General features: G+C 38.8%; 1 protein-coding gene across 1 annotated transcript in view; it reads right to left on the minus strand.

Moving 5' to 3' along the window:
• EFNB2 (ephrin B2) overlaps positions 1–25652 on the minus strand; it is a 58126-nt gene that overhangs the window by 8862 nt on the left and 23612 nt on the right. Inside the window, exon 2 of the mRNA XM_040336194.1 lies at positions 17214–17494. Coding sequence (XP_040192128.1) covers positions 17214–17494 — 281 coding nt within the window. The remainder of the gene's footprint in view (positions 1–17213; positions 17495–25652) is intronic.

Here is a 25652-nt window from a genome sequence, read left to right on the forward strand (position 1 = left end):
TGCATTGTCTTTGTTTAAAAGGGGATTATAGTACATTATCACATATTTTGTATTACCGCAGTAATTATTGATTTCACCTTCACGTTTTTGTATACTAGTTCTTTATTTTAATTATTGCATACATTATCTGCCGATAAACCAGTATATGAGGCACAATATTATTCAGTGCAGTTACTCTGCCTCCCTGCTCCCTGTTGAGAAAATTTATCGGCAGCATAAGTGCATGCCTTTCAGTTGGGTTGGCAAAGCCGTGGGCTCACAATGTGAGAGGGAGTAGTAACGCACAATCCCAGTATAGCGCTGTGGAGCACAAAGTAGAAAACATGCATTTTATAAGCAAATGTAGCAGCTCCCATGTACATATGTAATTTACAAAATATACATAAATATAAGCTTTTTAAAAATAATAATAAACACTGATAAGAGTATTGATTTTTAAATATACTTGTAAGAAAACAAAGAAACTAGATCTACCTATAGTATTCTTCAGCCTTCTATAAACTGCACACTGGTATTTTATGTCATCAAACCTATTTTTATTACAAACCCTTCTTTAAGTAAAAAAAAAAAAACAATAGTAATCTAATCTATGAGTACATCTGACAGCATGACACTAGAACACAGGGCTCACAAAATAATGGAGACATAGTTTTTCTTTTTTTTTTAGTGGAAACAAAAATCAATAGCAAGCAGCAGCCCTAGACATAAATCAAATGTGTCTGTGATAAAAGTGTTTTTTACGACCTATTTGCCAATGTACAGGCAAGTAAGATAGAGGAGAAATAAGTGTAGAGAAAGTAGAAGCTAAACTCGTGCTTGGCTCAATCAGTTTTCTTTTTGTTTTTGTTTTTTTTACTTTATTATAATGAAACTGCAGAAAACCTATCCTTAGACAGCCACAAATGCTTTCACTACTGAACATATTCTTGAATCTGCTATCAAGGTGACAATAATGGATACGTTTTAACACTGCCGGGCTTTGGATGGCTATACAAGGTCCAATTCAACAGTGATGACTGGCAGAGGTTCAGGCCATGTGGAGCTTCCCTAGAGGGTGATAAAGAGTGTTTCCGACTGTCAGAAGCACACGTTATCACTCACAAAGGTTTCACAGCAGATGTCTCAATGCCCTTAAGTGTCAGCGAGACATCTTTCTATCTAAGTCCAGCTTTATTTAATAAGTCAAAGAGCAACGGTACAGTGTGGCAACCCATAGACAATGTGAGCTAAAAGCTGATTTTTCCATGCAGGTTACTGGACTTAGCATATTACCAGTGTTTCAGGCTGGGTTCACACTATTGCGAATTGGATGCGGAAAAACTCACATCCAATTTGCATGTCAGGAGACTATAACCAGCTCTCAATGTAGCCGGTTCACACAGCTTCGGGACGGCTGCAAAGCGAATTGCTCAGGAGTCCTGGGCGTCTTCTGATCCATTTCTGGTCCAAATTCAGCCAAAAATGAAGGCCGAATCGGACCTGAAACTTTGAACAGGGACGCACCGGACCCCTGCAGTGAGCCGCACCACGCGGCAGTGTGAGCCCAGCCTTACTGGACACATACATTATAAATTCATGGCTAAAAAACATGCACCGTGGAAGGGTTAATCTGGGACAACAGTCCCAAACAAAATGAAACATAGAGTAGGCTTATAATAGAAGCGTCAGGATCTAATTCAGACTAGAATCTTCACATAATAGAATGCCAACATAAATCTGTCTCAAAGCTACAATTCTTTATTGGGAGACATGCTTTGCTAAGGAGCTAGAAAACCATAGCTCACATAAAATGATTTCATTATTCTAATTATTATTAAGATTATAGAACATTATATTATAAAAAAAAAAGTTAGTTTATCTTTTAACACTGTTTGATGATGGCAGTTGTGTCACGTAATTTTTGCATGTCACACTCTTTCTTCATAAGCTCCTTGAGGTTCCTAAATTAGCTTTGGGCTCAGCAAGGCTCATCTTCAAAATGAAGCGTTATCTGGTAGCAAAGCGAAAGGCCAAAACCACATTACATCCTTAATTAAAACTGACTACTTGTAACAACCTCTATAGGGAAACACAGAACACCAGCAATTTGGATGAATTCCGTTGCATCCTATTCAAAGCACAATAAAGGCTTTTTATTAAGCAAACACATGAAATGACTGGAAGGCCTTTCGGATATTGAAGGGGTATTCTCTGTGGCCATTTTGTATTCTAAGCAGATGACAATGACATTTAAAGCAAACCCTCTAAAAGCAATAGCAAAAATCACCATAGAAACAACTAGGTAGAACAGTTGGCAGGCAACCATATATAAATGCGAGACATTTTCACTTTATGTTATAATTATTCCGGTAAAACAGACCTACTGAATGTTTCGATTTGACACAATGCTCAAAGGATGCTTTTCTGTTTGTGCCATTTTTATCATCAAAATCTCAGTCTACATTGAAAAGATAAATGTGAAACATATGGCCTACATGAAGACCAGGCTAGGGGTAGGATTTAAACCTGCCAGGAGAAGAGGCTGGCCAGTATTAAAACACTCTTCTTTCAACCCGCTTTGGCACCTTCCGCTTTCTCAAACCAAGGTTGCACACTACTAACCTGTGCCTCTCTATGGATATTTTCACACTTGTGCAAGTGTGGGCCAATGAAACTGACATACATTCACTTGGCAATTACGGGACATTACAGAATAGAAATCTTTGCAGTGGGAGAGGAAACTGTTTTCACCTCAAAATCAGATTTAAAGGATAAGTTCACATTTGGAACATGTTACATGTTCCACTCATATTTAGGATAGAACATGTAACATGTTCCAGCTCCTGCCTTTCTTCCTGCGACAACAGGCAGGGGATCTTCTCCCCGCAGCAGCTGTCAGTATTTAAAAACAGTGCCACGGTGCGGGGCTCCACCCACACGGCTACACCATTTATTCAGAGTACTATGAATGAGTAAACTACAAGTAGCGTCGTAGCTTTTAGCTCTCAATTAACTAAGAGGATGCTAGTAAGCGATCTCATAGTCCATTGATTTTTCCTGCCATTCAGTAATTGTCTGCCTATATCAGAGACAGTGTAGTGAGAGGCTGCGCTATGCAGGCATTGCACCTATGATCTGCTGATTGTGGGTGCAATGCCATACAGGCTGTAGATTAAAAAATAACAAATGCACATTTTTTTTACTAGCAAAAAAAGGTGTGCATTTATTATTATGTGAAAGGTGAACTTTGCCTTTGAAGCTCATAGCCTCCTTTTTTTCAATAAAGCTAAATTGCCTTTCTTGTGTTAAATAAAGAATAATCAGCTTTTTATGCAATACTCACCTCCTATCTGGTGCTGCCCTCAGCAGACCCACTCACCTACCCGCTACGTGATCTTGCACCAGTTATCATCCAACCGACTTCAGTAAACCCAGGCTTAAAAATCCTTGGGGCAATCTCCGGAGTTGGTTTATTGAAATTAGTTTTTTTGTTTTTTCATTTTGCCAGACTCATTTGGTATTTGCATTGGAAGTGGGCTAAAGATAGTAAATGATCCCCTAAATGCACTGTATAGGAATGAATGGCTATACTCAAAGTAATTTGGAATGTAAAAAAAAAAAACGCATGGGGATAGGAATATGTAGGCGTATACAACGATGTAACAACATTATATTAAGTTGTTAAAACCTTTAAAAATTGTTTAAAATGATCATCTGCTGCATATTTAATAGATGTTTTGTATTCCGATGTTTGTTAAAGGCTTAAACATTTATCACAACGAGTATTTAAAGTACAAATGAATCAGTCACTTGTGCTGCAACAGCTTCCCTCATACATACTGTGAGGATACACATCACAGTAAAATGGCTCTTAAAAGCAGCCATATTAATAATCCAATAACAGATATTTTGCTGCACTTTTTTTTTTTTGCTTCACTCAAAAATAATAAGCTTTAATAATGGTACATTTTAAAAGCGAGCTTTGCCCGATTTATACTCCAGTTACAATGGATGGCTTTTTGGCTCCATAATAAAATCACAACATTCATTTCCTGCCATTTAAAAGGGAATTAATATTGCAAATGCTTTGTTTTTACAAATGGTATAGCCAAAAAAACCTAAGAGTACAGGCAAAATGCTGAAAATGGAATGTGCAATTTATATGGCCTCAGGCTGAAAGCTGTTTCTACTTTAAGAGCATTTGCTCCAATTATTTTATCATTTGCTCTAGGCCTTTGTTGTCCTTGGGAAAAAAAAATGCCCCTGAATTTTTAATTTATAACGCATAGTGTGAATATTAACACAAGTAATATCAGATGTCACATCTTAATCCCAGTACTTTCTAATAAAAGGTAACGTAGTCTAATGTTCTCATTAAGATAACCTTTTAAAAACCACTTGATGACATTAATACTGAATAAACGGGGAGACTACTTTCATGTACAGCTCAGAATTTCTGATTTGAATTACTGACACAGTACAGCTCCACTGCTCAGTCGTTTTTTTCTTCTAGATATAGCTGTAGTGCACCAGTCCTACCCAGTTCATTTTTATCTGAGAATCCTTAATACAGGAGGTGAGTTCCAGAACACACCCACTGCATCCTCCTTCGTGTGTCTCACATATCGAAAACCTGATGTTAAAAGTCAGTACTAGGAATTGTCTCATAGCCACCAATCAGATTTAAAACTGCTTTGGAAACCTGAATCTGATTGGTTATATGGGGGAAAAACAAAGAAGCTATACAGCACATGCTTTACCAAAAGCACACTCCCACTTATCGACCCAGTGAGGTGCTCTTTGGAATCTGGCTATGTGAGATTGCTGCCAAATTAAACTCTAGGGTAAATAGGTAAATGTTTTGTTGCAGCGTTTGCTGGATCACAAAAGCAGGGCCCCCGATTTTGTTTATATGTTGTCTGGATTTGCGCTTTAATCACTGCAGTAGTTTATGACATAATTGTAATTCCGTAAAGCAGGGGTGTCAAACTCAATTGCATCAAGGGCCGCATCACCATTATGTTTGCCCTCAGAGGGCCGGTTGTATCTGTAGGTGTCCTTCCCTTACATTACAGTGCACCCCATTACCATTTTCTGCTACCAGGAAGAAGCTGGGGGCAGAGCTGGGAAGCAGGAGGTTCAGGGTCTGAAGAAGGGCTGGAGTCAGCTATACTGAGATAAGGGCAGATGGAGCCAAGGGGGTGCAGGATCTGTTGGAAGAGTTCTGTCCTTGTTTCTGCTGTCGACTGCTAAGACAAGGTGGGGGCAGAGACGAGGGGGTTGCGCACATGCAGAAGAGGGGCGAGGACCACAAGAAATGGCCTGGCGGGCTGCATTTGGCACGCGAGCCTTGTGTGTTGACCCATGTGCTGTAAAGTAACTGGAAGCCTTGATTAAGCCGTAACCACCACCCACTTCTCTAATCAGACTGATTTTTTTTGATTAGGAATCATCCATATTTGGGTTCCGAAATTTGAACTGCCCAGTAAAAACTAGGAGCCGTGAGAGATATGGCCCCACCTTATTTCTTTGTTATTTCCAGGGCCAAAATACATTTTATAAGATATATTTTGTAGATGTTCAGCTGGCAATTCCACAAAAATATCAGATTATTCCAATTGGATTGCAGCTGATTTAAGTCGAAATATTCAAAATGGGACCCACTGTTATATTTCGACCCAATTTATTAGAGAGGAGGGGGGAACAGAAACATAACTAGAACACTCTGCACTTTATTTTGCGCTAACTACTTTAGTCTTAGGCCGGCCATACATGGAGTAAATTTACTTCCTGCAACCACGGGTGGTGGAAGCCGTCCCTGCTGGAAAAAGACAGTGATTATCGCTAGCCGCTAGCGATAATCGTAAGAGAATCTGTCAGACTTGTGGTTGTACCCAAGTTGATCGATCAACTTGATACATTCAGCCTGCCCATTAAGGGTTCAAACTGTGTATGGTCAGACCTTGCTTGAAGAACACAAACACCTAGATGAAGCTAAACAGTCCTATTTATTTGCTATTACTGGAAGGCTTTATTCACAAATATGTATGTTACCATGCTACCATGTATAATAGGCTTAATAAATAAATTCACTGAAAATTAACAATCATATTTAACAGTTAAAACATGAAGTAGATACAAAATATAGTTGAATGCATGCATGTAACTTTAATACTTACTTACTCAGATCATCATTAAATAGTTTGGCAAGTAAGTATTATAGGACATGGTTTGCCTGCCCACTAATTTGTATGTCTGCCCATTTTGCTTAGAGTCTGAAATGCTAAGTCAAAAGGAAAAGCTACTGAATCGTCAGCTAAAACAGAAGCAGCAGGCACAATCTGTTTCTGGCTATGGCTTTTTATAAGGTCCCCATGGAAGGGAAGTAATATTACATTTTAATATGTCTTCATTTGATCGTTATTATGCTACCTCCCAGGGGACTAAGCTGCTGCATAGATCTTGGCTGATTTTGGCCTATCAAGACAGCATCATTGAGCTAATCAGATAGAAGAGTGAGCTGGCTGGTTTTCCGCATCTACACATACTTCCACTGTAGTCTGTAAGAAAAAAAAGATAAATAAAAGCCATCCTTTGCTCCTGTGCTTGGCCGGTGTACTGTAGATGGCTTTAGATGGGGAATCTGTTTTCTAATTACCGTCTATCTATAATATAGTCTTCCCTTACATTCTGTTCACGCTTTACGGTAATTTAATCATAGTGTGAGATGAATTACCTGGGAGTTTTAAAGCCTAGTTAAACGAATATTCATTCCCCCAGTCATATCCGTTTGGGCTTTGCAAGAGAGGAAAGCAAGTGTAATAAACATCTCTAGACTCTGTAAAAAAAAAAAAAAAATCTACTGTGCTCAGTAAAATTGAAAAGAAAAAAAAAATACTAAAAGCCTTTGGAATCAAGCATTAATAAGAAGAAATCCTTATTGCAAGCTGTACTTGATCTAATGTCCGCTTCAAAGGATTATGTAGCTCACAGCTCTTTTATCAAAGAAAATCCTTTGGTGGCAAGTCCACGCAAGCCTGTCTGTCTTTACAATACACATCACTGAATTTGGGGTCTGTTTATTTTTTTTCCCTTTTAATTAGTGACCAATACAGCCCAGCGAGTGTAGCCTGCTGTACTTGTAATTTCTTTCCCCTACATATATCACCAGGAAACTTTCACTCCCTACTTGGTAGAAGAGGAAGAGAGGCATAGAAACTTAAAAGGGTCAATGTTCTCAGCAGATTTTGGTAAAGCATTAAAACCACCTAATAGTTCTATATCTGCTGAGGTTTCTGTGCTGGGATCTCTGCAGCTTTCTTGACAGGTCTGAACACATTTGGTAGCTGTTATTAAAGTGGTTGTAAAGGCACAAGGTTTTTTACCTTCATGCATTATATGCATGAAAGTAAAAAACCTTCTGTGTGCAGCAGCCCCCCCCCCAAATACTTACCTGAGCACCCTTTCAATCCAGCGATGTCCAGGAGAGCATTGCCTCTCCAGGGACTCACACTCCTGATTGGCTTCTGGCAGCAGCAGAAGCCATTGGCTCCCACTGCTGTCAATCACAGCCATTGAGCCAATCAGGAGGCAGAGTTGTGGCTCCGTGTAAATGGACACAGAACAGTGGCTCGGTTTGGGAGGCCCCATAGCAAGCTGCAAGCTGAGGATTGGGGCTACTCTGCGCAAAACCATTGCACAGAACATTAAGTTTACAATCACTTTAATTTGTATAGTTTTTATCTGCCCAGTGCTAAGGTTTAAGTCGGCAATTACATTACCACTGTCCCCGACAGACTTCATTCTTTGTACTGGCCAAGTACCTTCCTTACCCTCATCATTCTGATTCTGTTTCCATTACCAACCGAGTCATTAATCCGGAACATGGAGAACATTTGTCCAAACTTAAAGTGTTAGTAAACCCAGGCCCACGCATTTACTATATCTGGTCTCCCAGAGTAAACAGAAATGCAGTTATTTTAGTAAATACAAACTACTAAATACTTTTTTTTATCAGCATCTGGTTAAAGCTTGCAGGAGGAGTTTTCAATCTCCTCTGATTGTTCTGTGAGGCTGCATTATCCCCGGACCCTCTGTCTGGGCAGTGCTGATTGGCCCTGTGCTGATCACATGCACCCTCTCAAAAAAAACTCTCTAGTAATACACACCAAACTGAGAAAAAACATGAAAAGAGGGCGCACCAACCTTGCACACCAAACTGAGCATGTGCAGGGTGCCTCCTAGGGCTCTGTTTTATCAGCAGATTGATTGGGGACAGTAAAAGAAGGGGGGATCAGAAAAGATAGGATCAAACATCCTTTTTACACAATGCGGGGGATTAACCCCTTAGGTCCCAAAATGAGTATAACAAGCATGCTTTACTGCATATATGGATGGATTTTACTGTTGTGGGTTTAGGAACACTTTAGGACTGCACTAGCTGTATGGTTGTTTCATGTGAACAGCTCACTAGGCAGTGAAGTCAAAAACAGGATGAAGCCCAAAGACTGCGCCAACGTAATGACAGCAATGGCAGTGTCTAAATTTCTGTCCTGAAAGCTTTCCTTTAAAATAAGATTCTAGGTTACTACATAAAAAGTGTAGCACAAGCTTTGCTGTTTCCCCAATTAATACTTATATTTAATGGTGGGATTTTTATTTTTTATTTTTTTACATTTGCTTGGCAAGTTTTAACATATGCGTATTAGCTCCTTTTATTCCAGTATGTGATAATTAAATGAGGCTTCTATCAGAGCTGTGAAAACATCACTGTTTAAATAAGACGAATCCCAATTCCACATTTTCACTAGGAAATGATGAAATTGTTGCTGGTTCAGTACTGCATTTTACATTCTCATACCAGTTCTTATAGTGAAATCAAACTTCAGGTTTAGCAGCTCGTGTGGTGCACAGTACTACTAATGAGGAAGAAAAATACATTTATTTTACATTAGTTTCAGACGGGATGGAAAAAAAAGCCATCCGTTTAGTTAAAGACTCTGAACACATTGGGGTTTGTTAACTTTTCTGGGTAGAAATTACTCTTAAAACTAAAGCACACAGAAATTCTGTTTAATCAGGCAAAAATAAGTATGATACTACAAACTCATTATTACATTGCACTGCAAATCATGCATGTGGAATAAAAATGTTCATGTCCATAGATATTAGGCTGGCTCTTACACAATAACATGAACACACAGAATGGGCATATTTGCGCACGTTACTTTCCTAAACTGTCTAGAAGCATATTCAGTCTCACTTCAGTGTTCTTGGATAAGTGAAGGACCATCCTAGGCTCTGTAAGGATGGTCATATTTTTGTACAAGTACACTCTGTGCCTCTGTATACTGTTTCTGTTAGGGTGACCACATTTCCAAACTACCATTCAGGGACACTCCCCTTCCCAAAAATCAGCTTGTGCTGTAATGAATTGCTAATAAAGAAAAATTATTCAGCGCTGGAATGTAAATATAAACTAAAAAATGCAAGCCAGCACTAAGGTAAATTCAAATAAAACACCTCACATTGACATCTAATAATAATAGTGCAGCGCAAAACAAACAATTTTAAACTATACATACAGAAAGTTAAAACATATGATATATGATATATAATTGAAAATTATATAATAAAGTCCATATAAAGTGCTCAAGTGCAAAAAGATGATCCAAATCGGAATATAATAGTGCAAAAATCCAAAGGGTGATATCCAGAAGGAACCTCCACCAAATAGCAGGAATGGCCTCTCACCTTACAACTTCGACCTGCAATAGGTCACAAAGCATAATCAGAGAACCACCTGTTCTCAGAGGACAGCAAGCAATGCAGCAGTAGAACCACGATATCAGTCAGACTCACTCAGGCTCATAGGGACGTAACGTCGTACGAGGGGAAGGGGCCACATGAGACGTCAACCGCGATCGCCGACCTAGACTGAAACCCATGCTTTTATGGATGTTTTATGCTGTTTCGCTGCACTCGTTTGAGAGTGCTTATACAGTGAGTGTATTCGTTTTTTATTCTTAAATAAATGTATTTTGGCTTCAGAGAGCACTAGATTTCCTCTCCTTTGTTTTTTATGCCCTGATTGCCATGTCCTGATCCTGAGTCTGACTGATATCGTGGTTCTACTGCTGCATTGCTTGCTGTCCTCTGAGAACAGGTGGTTCTCTGATTATGCTTTGTGACCTATTGCAGGTCGAAGTTGTAAGGTGAGAGGCCATTCCTGCTATTTGGTGGAGGTTCCTTCTGGATATCACCCTTTGGATTTTTGCACTATTATATTCCGATTTGGATCATCTTTTTGCACTTGAGCACTTTATATGGACTTTATTATATAATTTTCAATTATATATCATATATCATATGTTTTAACTTTCTGTATGTATAGTTTAAAATTGTTTGACTGTAATGAATTGCAGCACAGTGATTGGATGCAAGAGGCGGGATTTATGATTTCTCCAATCACAAGCAGGGGGCGGGGATTGTGCTGCTCCAGGCATTCCCAACCAGGGCAAGTACTATCAGTGAGTAAAGCGGTGATGTGGCAGCCTTTTTTGGGGGGCATCAGATTGGCCCGAAGGGGGGGGGGTAGCTGTGTCAGTTTCATTCGGGGAAAAAGTATTGCCCTGGAATGAAGGTGCCTGGGACAGACCTGAAAAATACCGGACTGCCCTGGGCAATCCGGGACACGTGGTCACCCTAGTTTCTGTGCATTTAGAGATTTCTATTGACCCCCATTTATGAAAGGGTGACTGTAACCCTCCTGCAATTACAGCAACAATGTGCAGAAGACAACAACCTGTTCAGAAATGGTAAAACTTGGACCTCAGCTAGTCCTGTGCTTCACCCCCTTTAACCTCTGACATTTTCAAACTGACCATGGAAAATCATCTTTGTTTTTTCAGGTTTTGTGCTTGAGTAGACCTTGATGACCCACAGTGACAGCGGGAATTATCAGAAGAATGTGCAGAGACAGATATAATGTAGGACAGCCCTGATTCCTCAATATACTATGCAGCTTCACAGGCCTGAAAACTGCAGTACCCATTGCATAGTTACATTTCTATGCATGCTAACATGGTTGCAGAGGGCCTTTGTGAATTACAGAATTTAAAGAATATACAACACTCTACTATAAATGGAGCTAGTAACTTATTTCCCTGAACAGAGGTCACCATGTTGAATGTTTACCCCTATTCCTATGTTATTATGAATCATTAAATGTATTCATGAGCACAGATGCTCTTAACTTCCTTTTCCCCATAATGGAAAGATAAAAATAAAAAATCTTACTGCAATATTTCAGGGTCAAATTGTGAAGTTTTATCTCCCTGCATCAAGTGGAAACTCTGTACTCAGACAAAGCATAGTAGGAGCTTATAAATATTCTATAGTGCTACCTTACACTTCCTTCCATTAACTGTAATCTAAACTATATTTAGAGATTTGTTTTAAAGGGGGGGGGGGGTATATAACTGAATTTTCAACCCAATTTCTGAAAGCAATCATGAGCACCAATATAATTATTTCTCATGTACTGGTCTTTCAGTAGCTACCAGGAACACTTTAAACCCAAGTGTCTTGATTTAATGAGCACAGATTTCACAGGCCACAGCTGTCTTTGTAAAGCACAGTTCATTGCCATCCATGCCGATAGCAAAGAAAGAGAATGACAAAGACACAAGTACCTTCCCAGGACAGAGTCCAGTAGGCAGGCATTTTCTCAAGAAGATCAAATAGTCCTAGCAGTAATAAATTGTCTCTTCTGCTGCACTCGTGGCAGAGGAGGGAGGTGTTTTCCTTTTTTAGGTACATGCAATATTCAGCTGTAAGATTGGGGAGTGACATTAAACACTCCATTAGTTACAGGACTCTAATGTTCTATATGATTCATGCCATCGATCTTGACAGCCCTGATGTATGTAAACTAATTTGTCTATTTTGCATTCAGGTTATCGAAAAAAGGTAATACAGCAGCTCAGTTATATATTACAATTACATTTATATTTCTTCTTTAAACTCGTAGAGCCTATTCCATGTAATCGACCATTTTAGGCAAAATGAGCCTTTCTAGACAGGACTACTGTGAATGCATGGTTCCTCCTTATGAACTTACAAGAAGCTATCTAAAGTGTCCTACAGAAAAATAACTAATTAGAAAGTAAACTCTGTTTATTAAGGCATCTCATTTCATCTCAGATTTTCAGTTCTGATAAAGATACTGAAACCTTTACATATAAATATGTAAATGCCATTAATTGTTATTTTTTTGTATCCCAGGATGTAATTTTGATTTAAAAGCCCTTTAAAAGCAAACCGTGGAAGGCAAAGCACCTCACAGTTCAAGAGGCAACCTGATTAGAATAAAGAAATAAATAAATAACAATTTTAATTGCTTAAAATCAAGACTTTATAGTGGATTCCTTCAAGCCCAACTAAATTAGTACTGAGATATTATTTTTATTGCCCAACTATACACTAATTTGCTGTCTAACTTGAACCTTTCAAGCTCCGCGGGGCATTCTGAGCAATATCGGCTGCACTAAATTAGAATTTATATTTACTTTTATGTTCTTGGCCTTTCTAGAGTGAGACTGGAGGGCTTCTGTTAAAATGATGGGACCAACGATAAAAGGAGCAATTAACAGTAATTTGCAGAAGAGGAAAATGCAGAGGACTGTGAATGAAATGGACAACAACTGGAAGGCGCAATAAGGTGTGAGGAGTTTGGAAAATGGTGAATAGGCTTATGCCATCTAAGTGACATATATCAAAATGAATGGGGATCAGTGGGATACATAATTTAACTCATGCTCTTCCATGATAGACTTCCTCACAGTGCAATTACTATATGTAAATCACAAAAATATTTTTATGTCTAAATGTGCTTTCCCAAGATTAGTCTGAATTGATCAGCTGAATTCCCTGGCTAACAAAGGGTCATGGTATAGAGAAGAGACACACACACACACACACACACACACTTGCTCTACTGGCACTAATTGCATGCAATGATATTAATGACCCAGTAATTGCGTTACAAGTGGCACTGAAGTGGAAAACATCATTTGGAGGCAGAGTTCATCTCTTGGTGGTGAGATTTCACCACTCACTGAGTTAATGCCAACTGACAGTTTGGAATATAACACTATGAATTAAAAACACTTCATTCTCGTTGTATAATAGCCCCAATGGATGTGATGCCATATAATTTGACAGAGGACAACCTAGTGGTAAACCCAATAAATGCCACAGTTGCCCTCCCAATGAACCTAATTCATTGGAGGGGAGTCGTTTCACTCAAAAGACATCAATCTAAAGCAATTTTCTACGTGCTTTGACTAATGAAAAATAATTAGATTTTACATCAAAGAGTCTGTGAATGTGGATTACAGATGAACACAAAATAATCTGGGTTGAAAAAAAATGAGGTCTATTAGATCAAGTATAAATTAGAAACTATAATGCAGTGGATATATATTGCTTTGTGATTTCTAAGAATGCTCCCACTATATTAATTCAGAGGTACTTAGCATTTTTTTTTGTTCAGTTTGGACAGAGCAGGGACAGATCCTCCATCAAAATGTCATTGATGTCTGTGTCCCAGCTAGGGAGATTTCCTCTCATTTCCTGTTCCATCGGGGCATTGCTACGGGGAACACTTAGCATATATTCCCGGAAAATGTATTTGTACTTAGTGACAGTGTCAATGGCTGCCTAGTGTATATACTCCACAGGAGGAGAAAAAAGGGACCAGAGGTTCCATTATTAGCATCAATGCTGGGACAGGAAGTGAAAAAAATCTGGGCCAAAAAAGTAAGAGAAATCTCCCCAATGGGGGCCTAGGCAGCAATAAATAATTTGCTACAGAATCTTAAACAAAAAAAAAGCCCAATTCTGTCCAGTGACAGAAGAACAATAAATAAGGGGTGTCGTCACCAGGACAGAAAGATCTTTCAGAAAGTGATGGAAAATCTCACCACTGGGGTCGAAGGCCACAGTAAACGCCTAACCAAGTTTGTATCCCTTTTTGACTAGAATATGACTAAATACACTAAAATTTAACAGATACTTCTAGCAGATACCTGTAAATAAACTGCAGTAATAAAGTATTTAAAAAAAAAAATGATTTTAAAAAGAAAAAATAATCATCTATTCCCCATCCCAGTCAATCCAGCTTGTCTCCTGCCTCATCTGCTAAGTATTCAGCACTTTTATACTAGTTGGAAAAACAAAACACACAATTCTTGCCTTATAACTGCATTATCTTCTAGGTAGGCAATGCATAGTCTAATCACGCCACATCCAACCCCCTGCCTAATCAATTAGAACCAGCAAGCTCATCAAGAATATATTATCTGTTTAAATGAATATGCCAATACCTTATTCCAAACTTGATAGAATACCATAATAAGGAAGAAGAACACCAATACTCTCAACAAACCCAGAACTCTACACAGCCTTTTAACTTTGTATTTTATGTTTTGATACTGTCTTGTCTAATGTTGTTGTGTTCCTATGCTGTTTTATTTTTATAAATGTTATCATTGAACGTACTGCAGCATTCTTCAATAGATGGCACATCAAGACATCTGTTGCAGCTGTTCACACCTTTTATAACCCCCCTTTACTGATTTACATAGCAGCAGCTGGACTAGGACAAGGACTGATCACAGCATTTAAAAAGAATTACTATAAATACCTAACAAAAGGTAAACATAATGAGAAGATTCATGTGCTTAGTCACATATTCTCTGGTGCTACAAATAGAAAATGGAGACATGTTTCACTTTCATATCTTCATTATCAACATTACAAATGTTCACAGTGGATTTCCACTTGAGCTATCAATAGCTGAAATTATATGTCATTTTTTTCATGGGAACACTAACAAGAATAGGCACAATTGTGTAGGTTCTAAGAGCTGCTTTTTCTCAACAGCGATCATTTTCACCTGTGACTTCCATTCTGTGTTTGCACTTAAGGCATTGTTTTGGAGACCTGGAACTTTTAAAGCAAGCTTAGAGAACTGGCCTCAAACGCTACGGAGCAGGAAAGCTTACAAAAAGAATCATAAAAATAAAAGTAGCGTTGACATAATAGCTTTTTGCTAGCACAGAAGCTTACTTTTTTTTCAGTATTTCCAATGATGATTTTTATAATCCCATTGAAAGAAAAAAAATTACTATTCTGTCTCCAGCATGTAAGGGCTCTTCGTTTAAGAATATTGCAACTACATAGAATATATAATAGTTAAAAATATATTACGTTTTGTCAAAGTATGGTAGCTGTAATCACCTGAGATAGTAATAAAAGTTTCTTACAGCCTTCTAAATTTTTCCCGTGGAGTTCATTAGGAACTGATATTCCACACAAGATTAGATATCTGCTTCATTACACACAGTAAAGGTAGATTTACAGAAGCATAAATGGATATGGTAGGGACCATCCTGTCTTCAAGGTGTGGCTTACTAGAAACATTGAACAGCCAAACCTACCTACAGCCCAAATCTTTCGTTTTAGAAAGAGTGGGAAACCACTGGAACCTCTGCCAGGTTGTAATTGTCTGTGTCCCGATGGGGAGATTTACCCTCTTTATTGGTTGTGTTTTTTTTATCACTCAGAAGGTGATTAAAATCCAAAATGTTATGGCTGTCTCCAGACCAGAAAATAGCAATGGTCTTTTAATGGAGAAAACTATTCCTTTGGCAATTAAGACAGGGTTTTTTCCTCCAGTTTGGACCATAGGAATATATTTCCTATCACTTTATGTTGTTAATTACAAGGACAGAAAGATATAAGAAATCTTTCCAGTAGGAAAGAACCAGACATGGGTTTGTGCCATTCCCTATCGTATCCAGAAAAAAGTGATGTCTTTAGATAGAATTTAAGGTTTAGAATTTCTTTATTTTCGCTGCTAACACGCAATAATATGAGCCACTTTGAACTTTTAAGGTATGTTTTCCGATTCGTATTAAACATTTTGTACCCACAACTAAACCCATATGTATCAGATTTGGTCATAAATTTTTTGGTCCGAGGTTTTTTGGTGACCCAATCTGCTCATATTTTGGCACCTTTAAATTTTGTTGAACTGATGCCATTTCAGTCCACATGTCCACTATAAACCCAAGAACCAGGTAGTGCAATCCTTTATATCCTCCAGACCTGTTCTGCCAAGCACTGGCAGATATCAGCAGGCAGCACCTTAAAATGTACCTTAGTGCCTTGATAGCAATTATATGGTGCAAGGAATGGGCTATGGGGGTTTTATTATTATTTTTTTCAGTTCAACCCTTGTTTGGGGACTTTTTAGAAATCTGCAGAACAGTGAAATTTTTGTAAGACTCTGAAAAGACTTATACAATTAAACTCTTTGGTAATCTTGTATGGCTAAAACTTATCCAAGCCAACTGCATTCCATGTTAGGTCAATTCATGCGACTGCATAGGGAATTAGATTGTTTGCACTGAGGCAAGAGGGCAATTAATTAAGAGAGTTAGATGAAAACTCAAAGGGAATAAAGAAAGACTGGACAGAACATTTAGAAAAACCTCCTTATTTGAGTGTGTGCATGTCAGAATAAATGATCATCTCAGTGTAAGCTGAACTAATGAGGTCTGCATGCAAGCTGGAGGTTTTGAGCTGAATGTTTCCCGAGGCACTCCTTTACCCACTTCACAGGTCATAAAAGATGTTAGGAAGCCGAAAAATGATTATATTTCATGATAGTCTGGGCAGTACTTTCAAAAAGCACGGAGCAACTGGGCTTTGAGGTCTGAGGTAATGAAAGTGTGTCTCTTGCTCCATAAGCTTTGATCAGCTCTCGGACTGCAAACCCATTTAATGCAGCTAAAAAGCTACGGCCATAATGTATATTTCATAGCATTACATGCTATTCACTTCTAGTCCATTTCAAGCTTCTGGAGGAAAGTCTGCCACCACTCCCCTTCCCTATTTTACTAGGCCTATATATCACAACCAGTAGCTTTTATTCTTTGAGCCTGCATTGGGACTCCAAGCTTAATCTATTTTCAATATGAAAACACTTCTGACTTTTAAGAAGGGGGATTAGGCTGATATATACCAATATATTGCCTGTCTCAGATCAGGTATCCAACAGACATTAGAAGACATTGCAAAAGTAAAACATACATTTTATTCTATACAAGGCACCCTTTCATAAAGTTGAATTGACATGTGTTATAAATAAAGTCAAGTATACTTACATATGATGTAGTAGTCCTTGTACTTCTGGAATTCCAGTCCCCAGAGATTCGGACTGAACTCCTGAAACTTGATGGTAAACTTCACATCTAGGTCTGGCTTATCACAGTTCAGCAAAGGCGTTTTGTCTTTAATAGTGCAGCTATCTGCTTGCTCCTTATCCACTAAGTAGACTTTATAATACTCATATTGGGCAGTAGATTTGGAGTCCACTTTAGGGCAAATTATATCCAGTTTATCTCCTATTTGTGGATACAGTATCATCCCTTGACCAGGAAGGAATCTAAATAAAAACAAATGAGGAAAAATCATGAGAAGACAGAAACAAAGAATACTAGAATATCTTTAAATACACGATGATACAATTATGAACATTTGGCATTAGTTCAGGATTTCTCAGCTTTAATTAAAATGTTAGTGTACTTGGGTGTAGGTGGACTAATGAAGGAAGACCAAGTATTTCCTATGGAATTCACCCATGATTGTTGATGAACATAAGGTTGAGGCAATAGAGGCACTAGTACTATTAATATTATAATATAATAATCATCATCATCATCCAACCTTCAGTCATGTGCCTCTATTCTGGGTTTTAGTTTATATAACTTTAAGGAAATATAAACCTATCCAAAATAAAATAATTATACATAAAAAAATGGTTACTGGGAATTTTTACCCTTTAAAAGCTTTGACACAGAGCTTAAATATTCATGATAGAAGAGTTTTGTACAGGTCGGCAAGAGCTTTTTTTTTTCCCTTCTTTTTAAAGATCAAAAGTCACGCATTCAACATTTGTCACCTTCACAGCTCTGTTTATAAGCAGGCTGAGAATGAGTTCATGTATCTATTTCAAAACTGTAAAATCATCTCCTGAACGCACGGATTGCCATTATCAGCAAAATTGTATATGACTCAAGAAAACTGCAAGAGAAGCAGGAGCCTGCAGACCAATAAAATACTCAAAACTAGTGGAATGGAAATTTAAAAAAAAAAACTGCTATAACCTAAAATGTTTTGGTGGGTCAAATTAGCAAAACCAACATTAAAAACAACAGCAAACTCAAAATATAATAGAAACATAAACCCTACACCGGAGCATGCTTGTTTTTGTTTTTTCTTCGAGCATAAACTTTACTTGAAAAGCAGTTCTCTTCCAAAACTCATAAGATATTAACATTACACAACAAGCAGGCCTCAGCTATACAAATGAAGATGTAGGCCTCGGCAAGTAATACAGCATCGTCCACAAATATAGTTTAGCCTTTCTGTACATAATATTGCTTGCGGCAGAATGCCTGTGGGAAATAGAAACAAGAGCGTTCTAATCAACATCCTTTGCGGAGCAGAAACATTAAACATTGCACTTAGAAATCCCTACTCATTTGTACGCAGCTAAGCCTGCGGGCTCATTAAAATATTAAAGACCGAGAACAAAGTCCTTAGCCAGGAATCCCTTCTTAGTAAGACTCAAGAAGGCCACCAGGTAAGTTTATTAATTGCTAAATCAATTCTCATGTCAGTAGACTGACACTGGATTTGGCCTAGCAGCTGAATGCCAGGCTCCAGCCTATTTGATCTTCTAACTTTATAGTTACTGCTTTTGTTGGTTAACATTATGGGTAATCAAAGCCAAGGAAGAGCCTTGCTTATTTCCCTGCAGCTATTATCTGTAATCATACAGCTAGCATATCACTTATCTCGGTGCCAGAGTAATACGATGCCACAGCCTTTTCACTCGGGGGTTGCAAAGATATCATGAAATGCTTCCTTGCTGGAATGTATAATAGCACCTGTGCTTAACCACCTTACCCACACACACACACACATATATATATATATACACTAAAATAGAGAGCGGCACTCACGGGTCTTAAAAGGTGAACGCACAATGGCAGTTTAATTCGACAAGGCACAAGCTCGTCATCCTAAGGAAGATTAGCTTGTGCCTCGTTGAAACGGCAAATTAAACTGCCATTGTGCGTTCACCTTTCAAGACCTGTGAGTGCCACTCTTTTTTGGATTATATGCACTAAAAGTCTTTGCTGTGCACCCGGGCCCATTGTTTATCCCTGATTTGTGTGCGGTGACAACCAATGGATATTTTATGTACATTTAACACACTTTATACATGTTATGCCTGTAAAAGCCTCCCTGCAGGGAGCAGCCATCTTGGAAGTGGTGTCAGCCCCAGCAGGTTCAGAGCTGTCATTCTATAGCAGGGGTCTCCAAACTACGGCCCTCCAGTTGTTCAGGGACTACAATTCCCATCATGCCTAGTCATGTCTGTGAATGTCAGAGTTTCACAATGCTTCATGGGACGTGTAGTTCTGCAACAGCTGGAGGACAGTAGATTGGAGTTCACTGCTCTCTCTTTTGGCTGCTACATAAAAGGTTATATTGGAAGGTAACGAGGGGGGCAGAGAAGCTGGGCCTGCAGACAGTTAGAAACTCCCAGAAAAGGGGAGGGGTACGTGCGGGGGGGGGGGGTAATACTAGTAAACTGACTCACCTGGAGTAGTCAAGTTAAAAGGCACATTGCAAGCCAATAAGAAATTGTTCATGGAAAGGATAAATAATCTCTGCAAGCAAGCGTTTCGTATTTGATTTTTTTCTGAACTTTTACCTGTGTTTTTGTTTTTTAATTGATGACAAGGTTCTTTTAACCCCCCCCCCCCCCCTGAATAACTGCATGCAAATGTGCTCAGGCTGCAAAGAATCAAATGAACTTATCATAATTGCCTGGATTCTAAAACTGCATAATTCTCCACAGATCTACATGAAAAAAAAATAAGAGAATCAAAAAAGTGCTGAATTGATGACTCTCCTGATTTGATCATCCCTAAGCACAATCGAAGTAGAAGTAATTTTAATAATTCCGCAACCATTAATCCCCCCTTCCCCCTTTCTGTTATTTTAAAGCAGCGATAATAAAGAATGATTGCTGATGGGTGGTTATGGGTTGCAGTACATCATTTCTTTATGCCAATAGGCTTTATATACTTGTACAAAAGAGAACATCCAGCAGACCAAAGCAAACAATTCTAAAAAATGTAAATTAAAAATAAAAAATATCTTTATGCTCCTACTGCTCTAAGGGTATTTGTTGTTCCTTTTTCTTTCATATACTATTATATAAACTCCTAGATGTAAAAGATGTAGCTTTATATTTAAACTAATCGTAATAAATTAATTTTAAAGGGGATATGTAGCTTCTTTATTACTCTATATATAAATGCAAATAAAGAAATCGAGATACACTTGAAAACAATCTAGTTAATGTTTGTTAAGGTTTTAAAAAACCATGTGTCTATAAATAATTGTTATACATAAGCAGACTAAGGAATAATAAAAAAAAAGGGTAGGGGGTTTGGGAAGATTGCAGTGACATACACAACGCCCTCTAGTGGCTCACTTACAAATCTCTATGCTCAAGTAACCAAAAATGTGGAAGAGCAAGCATGTAAATAGGTAAACGTATCAAAAATTACTTAAGGGCAAACAATGCAATAATAACTAGAAATAGACACCATCCTTTTCCTTCAAGCAGTTTTAACTAGTACATTCATAAAAAAAAAAAAAAAAAGTATATATTATTCTCCAGGAACAATGCTATGTTATTGACTACTACACAAGCAGCCTGGGCGCCCTGTAATTAGTGGCTTTTTTTGATACTTTTGATAAATGATTCTGCCTGCCCTGGATAGGGACCCGCTTTTGACCTATTACACAGCTTCACACTGACAACCCTCCCTCTACAAAGCTGTCAATCACTTTGAAAAGAGGGTGTTTTGCATTATGGGTTTTCCCCTTTCCAAAATCATGTATTTCCCAGCATAGCAAGGAATGAACCTATTTAGCAATTCTTATTTATGAACAGAAAACGAGGGTGCGGCAATATGCAGGCACTCCTGTCTGGTGACAAATATACAGAGAGCTGATTTATAATTGTTTAGAAACTAAAACAATAGAATCATTAGATGAATAAACTGTGCAATAGGAAAATAAACTATTGCAATGCTTTCAAAAGGAAAACTAGCTGACACAATTTGTACTGTGCCAGCAAAACTGCATACCCAAAACAATAGATCTGTCTTTCTCGAAACATTATCATAAATGCTTATATTTGGATCCTGTTTACATATGACTAAAATAGAGCACTGCATTTGTCATGATGACAGTCTGCTTTATGTACCATGTCAGCAATTTAATTAATTCAGCAAACTTTTTTTCTCCTCTTCTCAAAAGTATACTTCAGCTTTGAAGAAATTAAAAGAAACCTTGGGTTCTTTTCAGTAAGTGCCCATTTTAAAGGAAAAGTTCACCTTTTATATAAAATATATAAATATATATATATATATATATATATATATATATATATATATATATATATATATATTTATAGATCTATCTATATCTATCTATCTATCTATCTATATATATATCTATATATATTTATAGATCTATATCTATAGATATATATATAGATAGATATATATATATATATATATTTATAGATTATCTCTATAGATCTATATCTATAGATCTCTCTCTCTCTCTCTCTCTCTCTCTCTATATATATATATATATATATATATATATATATATATATATATGTATACTTTGCAGGTAAAGAGATGTTTATTTTTTTAAGCAGATTGCGGGTGCAATGCCTGGATCATGCAGCCCCTCAGTATATTGTCTGCCCGTACCTCCGATACAGGCAGACAGCTACTAAATGCCAGGAGGAATCAATGGACTACATCACCACTCACCAGCACCCTCATAGTTCATTGAGAGGTACAAGCCGTCAGCTGCAAAGGCCGACGGTACTTGTAGTTCATTCATTCACAGAACCCCGAATGAAGGATGCGGCCGTGTGGGTGGAGCCCCGCACAACCGCATTGTTTTTATATTGTGACAGTGGATACAGGGAGAAGATCACCTCGCCCGCTATCACAGGGAGGAGGGATCGAAGGCAGGAGCTAGAATATGTTATATATTTGACCCTAAATTTGGGTGGAACATGTGTCATGTTCCAGTGATGAACTTATCCTTTAAAGCCTATCCCCAGACAATGTTACACTTCTCTGGGTGGAGACTGGTGATCCAGTGCTGCAGTCTTTGCTTGCACTGACCAATGCATTCACTGTGATGTCAGGACCTGAGAGGAACCCACCTCTGGACAGCCAATGGAAGCTTTCTACATCAGTTAGGCAGCAAAATGGGCACTCAAAGAAGAACTCTTTCACTCTGCAGTGATAGAGAGAGAAGATCTAGAAGCTAGCATGTCACATGACCAAGGATATAAGAGAGTAAAAGGGGCTTTTAGATTTTACCCAGGATCTTGCTGGCAGCCCTATCCTTTATAAAACCTTGTCAGTATACTGTACGCATCTAAATGTATGTGCTAACTTGCATATAGTGCAAATGAGGATGCAGGTGACTTTTACCACCTAGCACGGTTCAGTTGCTAAAGCACAGGAGCCTTCTGCCACTTAATATCCTAGGTTGCTAGGACACCGGTGGTAGAAGCCACCTAGCGCCTTGTTATTCAGAGCCAATGGCGTACATTTATACTGAGCATTGTACGCATGAAAACTCATATGAGCGCAAACAATTACATGCATACAGCATTAAAGTGGTTGTAAACCTCAGACATGAAATTTGAACAAAGCATATGTCGCTATAGTGTGGGCATTTCTCAGTCCTAAGCACTAAATGTAATTTCTGTCCGCTGCCTCATTCCTCTGCTATCAGCCTGAATCACTTCTGACAAGTTACCCTGACACCACGAGAAAAATAGTAACAGGGGAGGGAGCTGCAACTGATTGACAGCCTCAGCTCTGTTCCTGTGTGCTGTGTGGAAGGGGGTGTGTCCCTTCCCTCCAATCAGCATTCAGAGCTCTCCTCACTGATGTAACTTCAGCTCTCCACCCCCTGCTTTTCAGAGCTGAGAGATCCTGTATAAATTCTGCACTTTGAATCAATGTAGGGCAAAGACGTATGTAGATAAACAGATACAACCTATGTAGGAGGCTTTGATTCATTACTGTGTATCCCCTGATGCCAGTCAATTCACTGGGTATATGTGAGGGTTTATAATCACTTGCAGCCTGGGGGGGGGGGGATGAAGTCAGTAGCTACAAATACTGTAGCTGCTTACTTTTACTTTATGGGTACTTACCTGTCCAGGGAGCCCACGATGGCAGCATCCCAACCTATCTTAGGATTGGCTGTCGGGTGCATGCCGCTGTTCATCTCCACTAAGGGAAACTGACAGTGAAGCCCTTCATCTTCACAGACGGTTCCCTACTGCGCATGTGAGAAGCGCGCTGCATTTTCTAATTGGCCCGGCGGCTGAGGGAGGAGGAGTGGGGCCAAACTTCGGAGGGACAGCTCTGCAGTGCCGTGTCCCGGAAGTGGGGACAGGGACCTGTCAAAAACAGGTCCCTTTTCCCTCCTCCCCCTGAAAGGTGCCAATGTGGCATCGGAGGGAAGGAGAAAGCAAATAAGCGGGAAGTTCCACTTTTGGGTGAAACTTTGCTTTAAATACAGTCAATACACAAGATTTTTTTTTTAGCAGCTAAATGCTGCTCCAGATTACAGAACTGGTCGCAGCTGTGTGCTAGGACCCAAAGCACAACATACAGCCAACCCCATATAACGCATTACAGATCTGAACACTGCATATTTTCCCTAAGCCCTTATTTTTAAAGCCAACGTTGTGATTAGTTAGAGGGGACTGGTGCCCGGCGATCAGCACTCATTAAGTCATTATTGCAGTGTTAAAAAAAATGTAATTTTTATAGGATGTTATTTTTTTTAACACGTCTGCTTTTCCATATTTTTTTCTTATTGCTTAAAATATAGTGATTTTTACATGAGTCCCCACAGGGAACTTCTGTTAGTTAAATGTTTGCTTAGGTTCAGCTGCCAGCAGGGGGCAGCGAAATACAAATACCAAATAAAAAAATAACTGCAATAATGACTCCAACTACAGTAGTTGCTCACTGAACACATATTATACTTTCCCTTTATTTAGTGGAAAAAATGATTGAAGACATTTTTTCCTATAAATATGTTTACAATCAAGAAGTTTATAGAAGATACTTGACAGTGATGAAGAAAGGAGAAAATAACGAGGTAGAAGAGAAACCAGTTCAGCAAGTATTTCTGTGGCGTGTTGAAGCGCATTAGTCTACAGTCCGGAGTTAAATACAGTACAACTGAATGCTTTCTTATTTACTAAATAGTCATTTATACTGACATAGCTAGAGGGGGCAGTTCTTGCCCTTGGTGACCTCGTGTTCTACTTAACAAAGCATGTGGAAAGATAGGTATAGCTTTACTTAATTCTTAATCAATTTCCCACCTTTTACTCACAATTGCTGTGGAAGTAACAATAATATTACATTACACACAGTACAAGTACAAGTCTGCACATTTGAAACTTCAATCCTGGTTCCTCCTTTGATGTCGATTTTTTTTCTTTTTCCCCCAACCTAGTCATAGATATTATGTAAACGGCTATCTTATTATTTGAAAATCCTAGTGTTAATAGCAGCAAGCATAGCACAACATAGGATACAGCCCACACTACAAGTATCCATTGCAAATAAACAATAGGGCAACCATTCACTACATTCCTGAGATGGGGTGGAAGAGAACCTGTAGAAAGACAAAGCCAAATAGACTAAAAGCTGTAGTAGACAGGAAATGTCAACAGCTTGTATATAGTTTTGTGTTGTTCCACAATGTACCCATCCAGCACCACGTCGAGCATCCTACCAAGTCTTTCCACTACCTCATAATGGGGAACGGCTGCCCCTTTTGTGCAACGGCTGTTTAAGCCACCAATCAGCAGTCCACATGTGAGGACTTGCCTATTGCTATGTTAGTACCCACTTTGGGAGAAAGTGAGTCTAGGCATTTTTCTGGGCAATGCTGAAGAAACAAAACAAGCAGGTATGAGCAACAGTTAGTGTTGATGGGGGAATCTCCCCTGCAGCGCTATTATGCTCTGCCAGCAGGGAGCCTGCTGCAACACAATGATCACTGCTAGAAGCTGTAGCTGCCCGGCAGTGATCGCATGCAAAAAATCAGACAAGCTGGCTGTACTGAAGTTGATTGATAGACTGACTTCAGTACAAGCAGCCTGCCCATAGAGGGATTGAATTTTGTCCAATTCCCTGCTGAACCAGCCGAGATTTGATCCATCTATGGCTGGCTTAAAGTGGTAAACCCACTTTTCCCCCCAAAAAATGCAAGACAAAGGCATAATGAGCTAGTATGCATGGCATACTAGCTCATTATGTAATACTCACCTCAGATCAAAGCCCCCACAGCTGTCCTGGTACACCGCTCAGGTGGCCAACATCTCTCTCGGGTGTTACTTTTGGATATTGCGGCTCCGGCGCTGTGATTGGCTGGAGCCACGATGA

This window comes from Rana temporaria, chromosome 2 (genome assembly GCF_905171775.1).
Source record: "Rana temporaria chromosome 2, aRanTem1.1, whole genome shotgun sequence".
NCBI classification, from domain to species: Eukaryota; Metazoa; Chordata; class Amphibia; order Anura; family Ranidae; genus Rana; species Rana temporaria.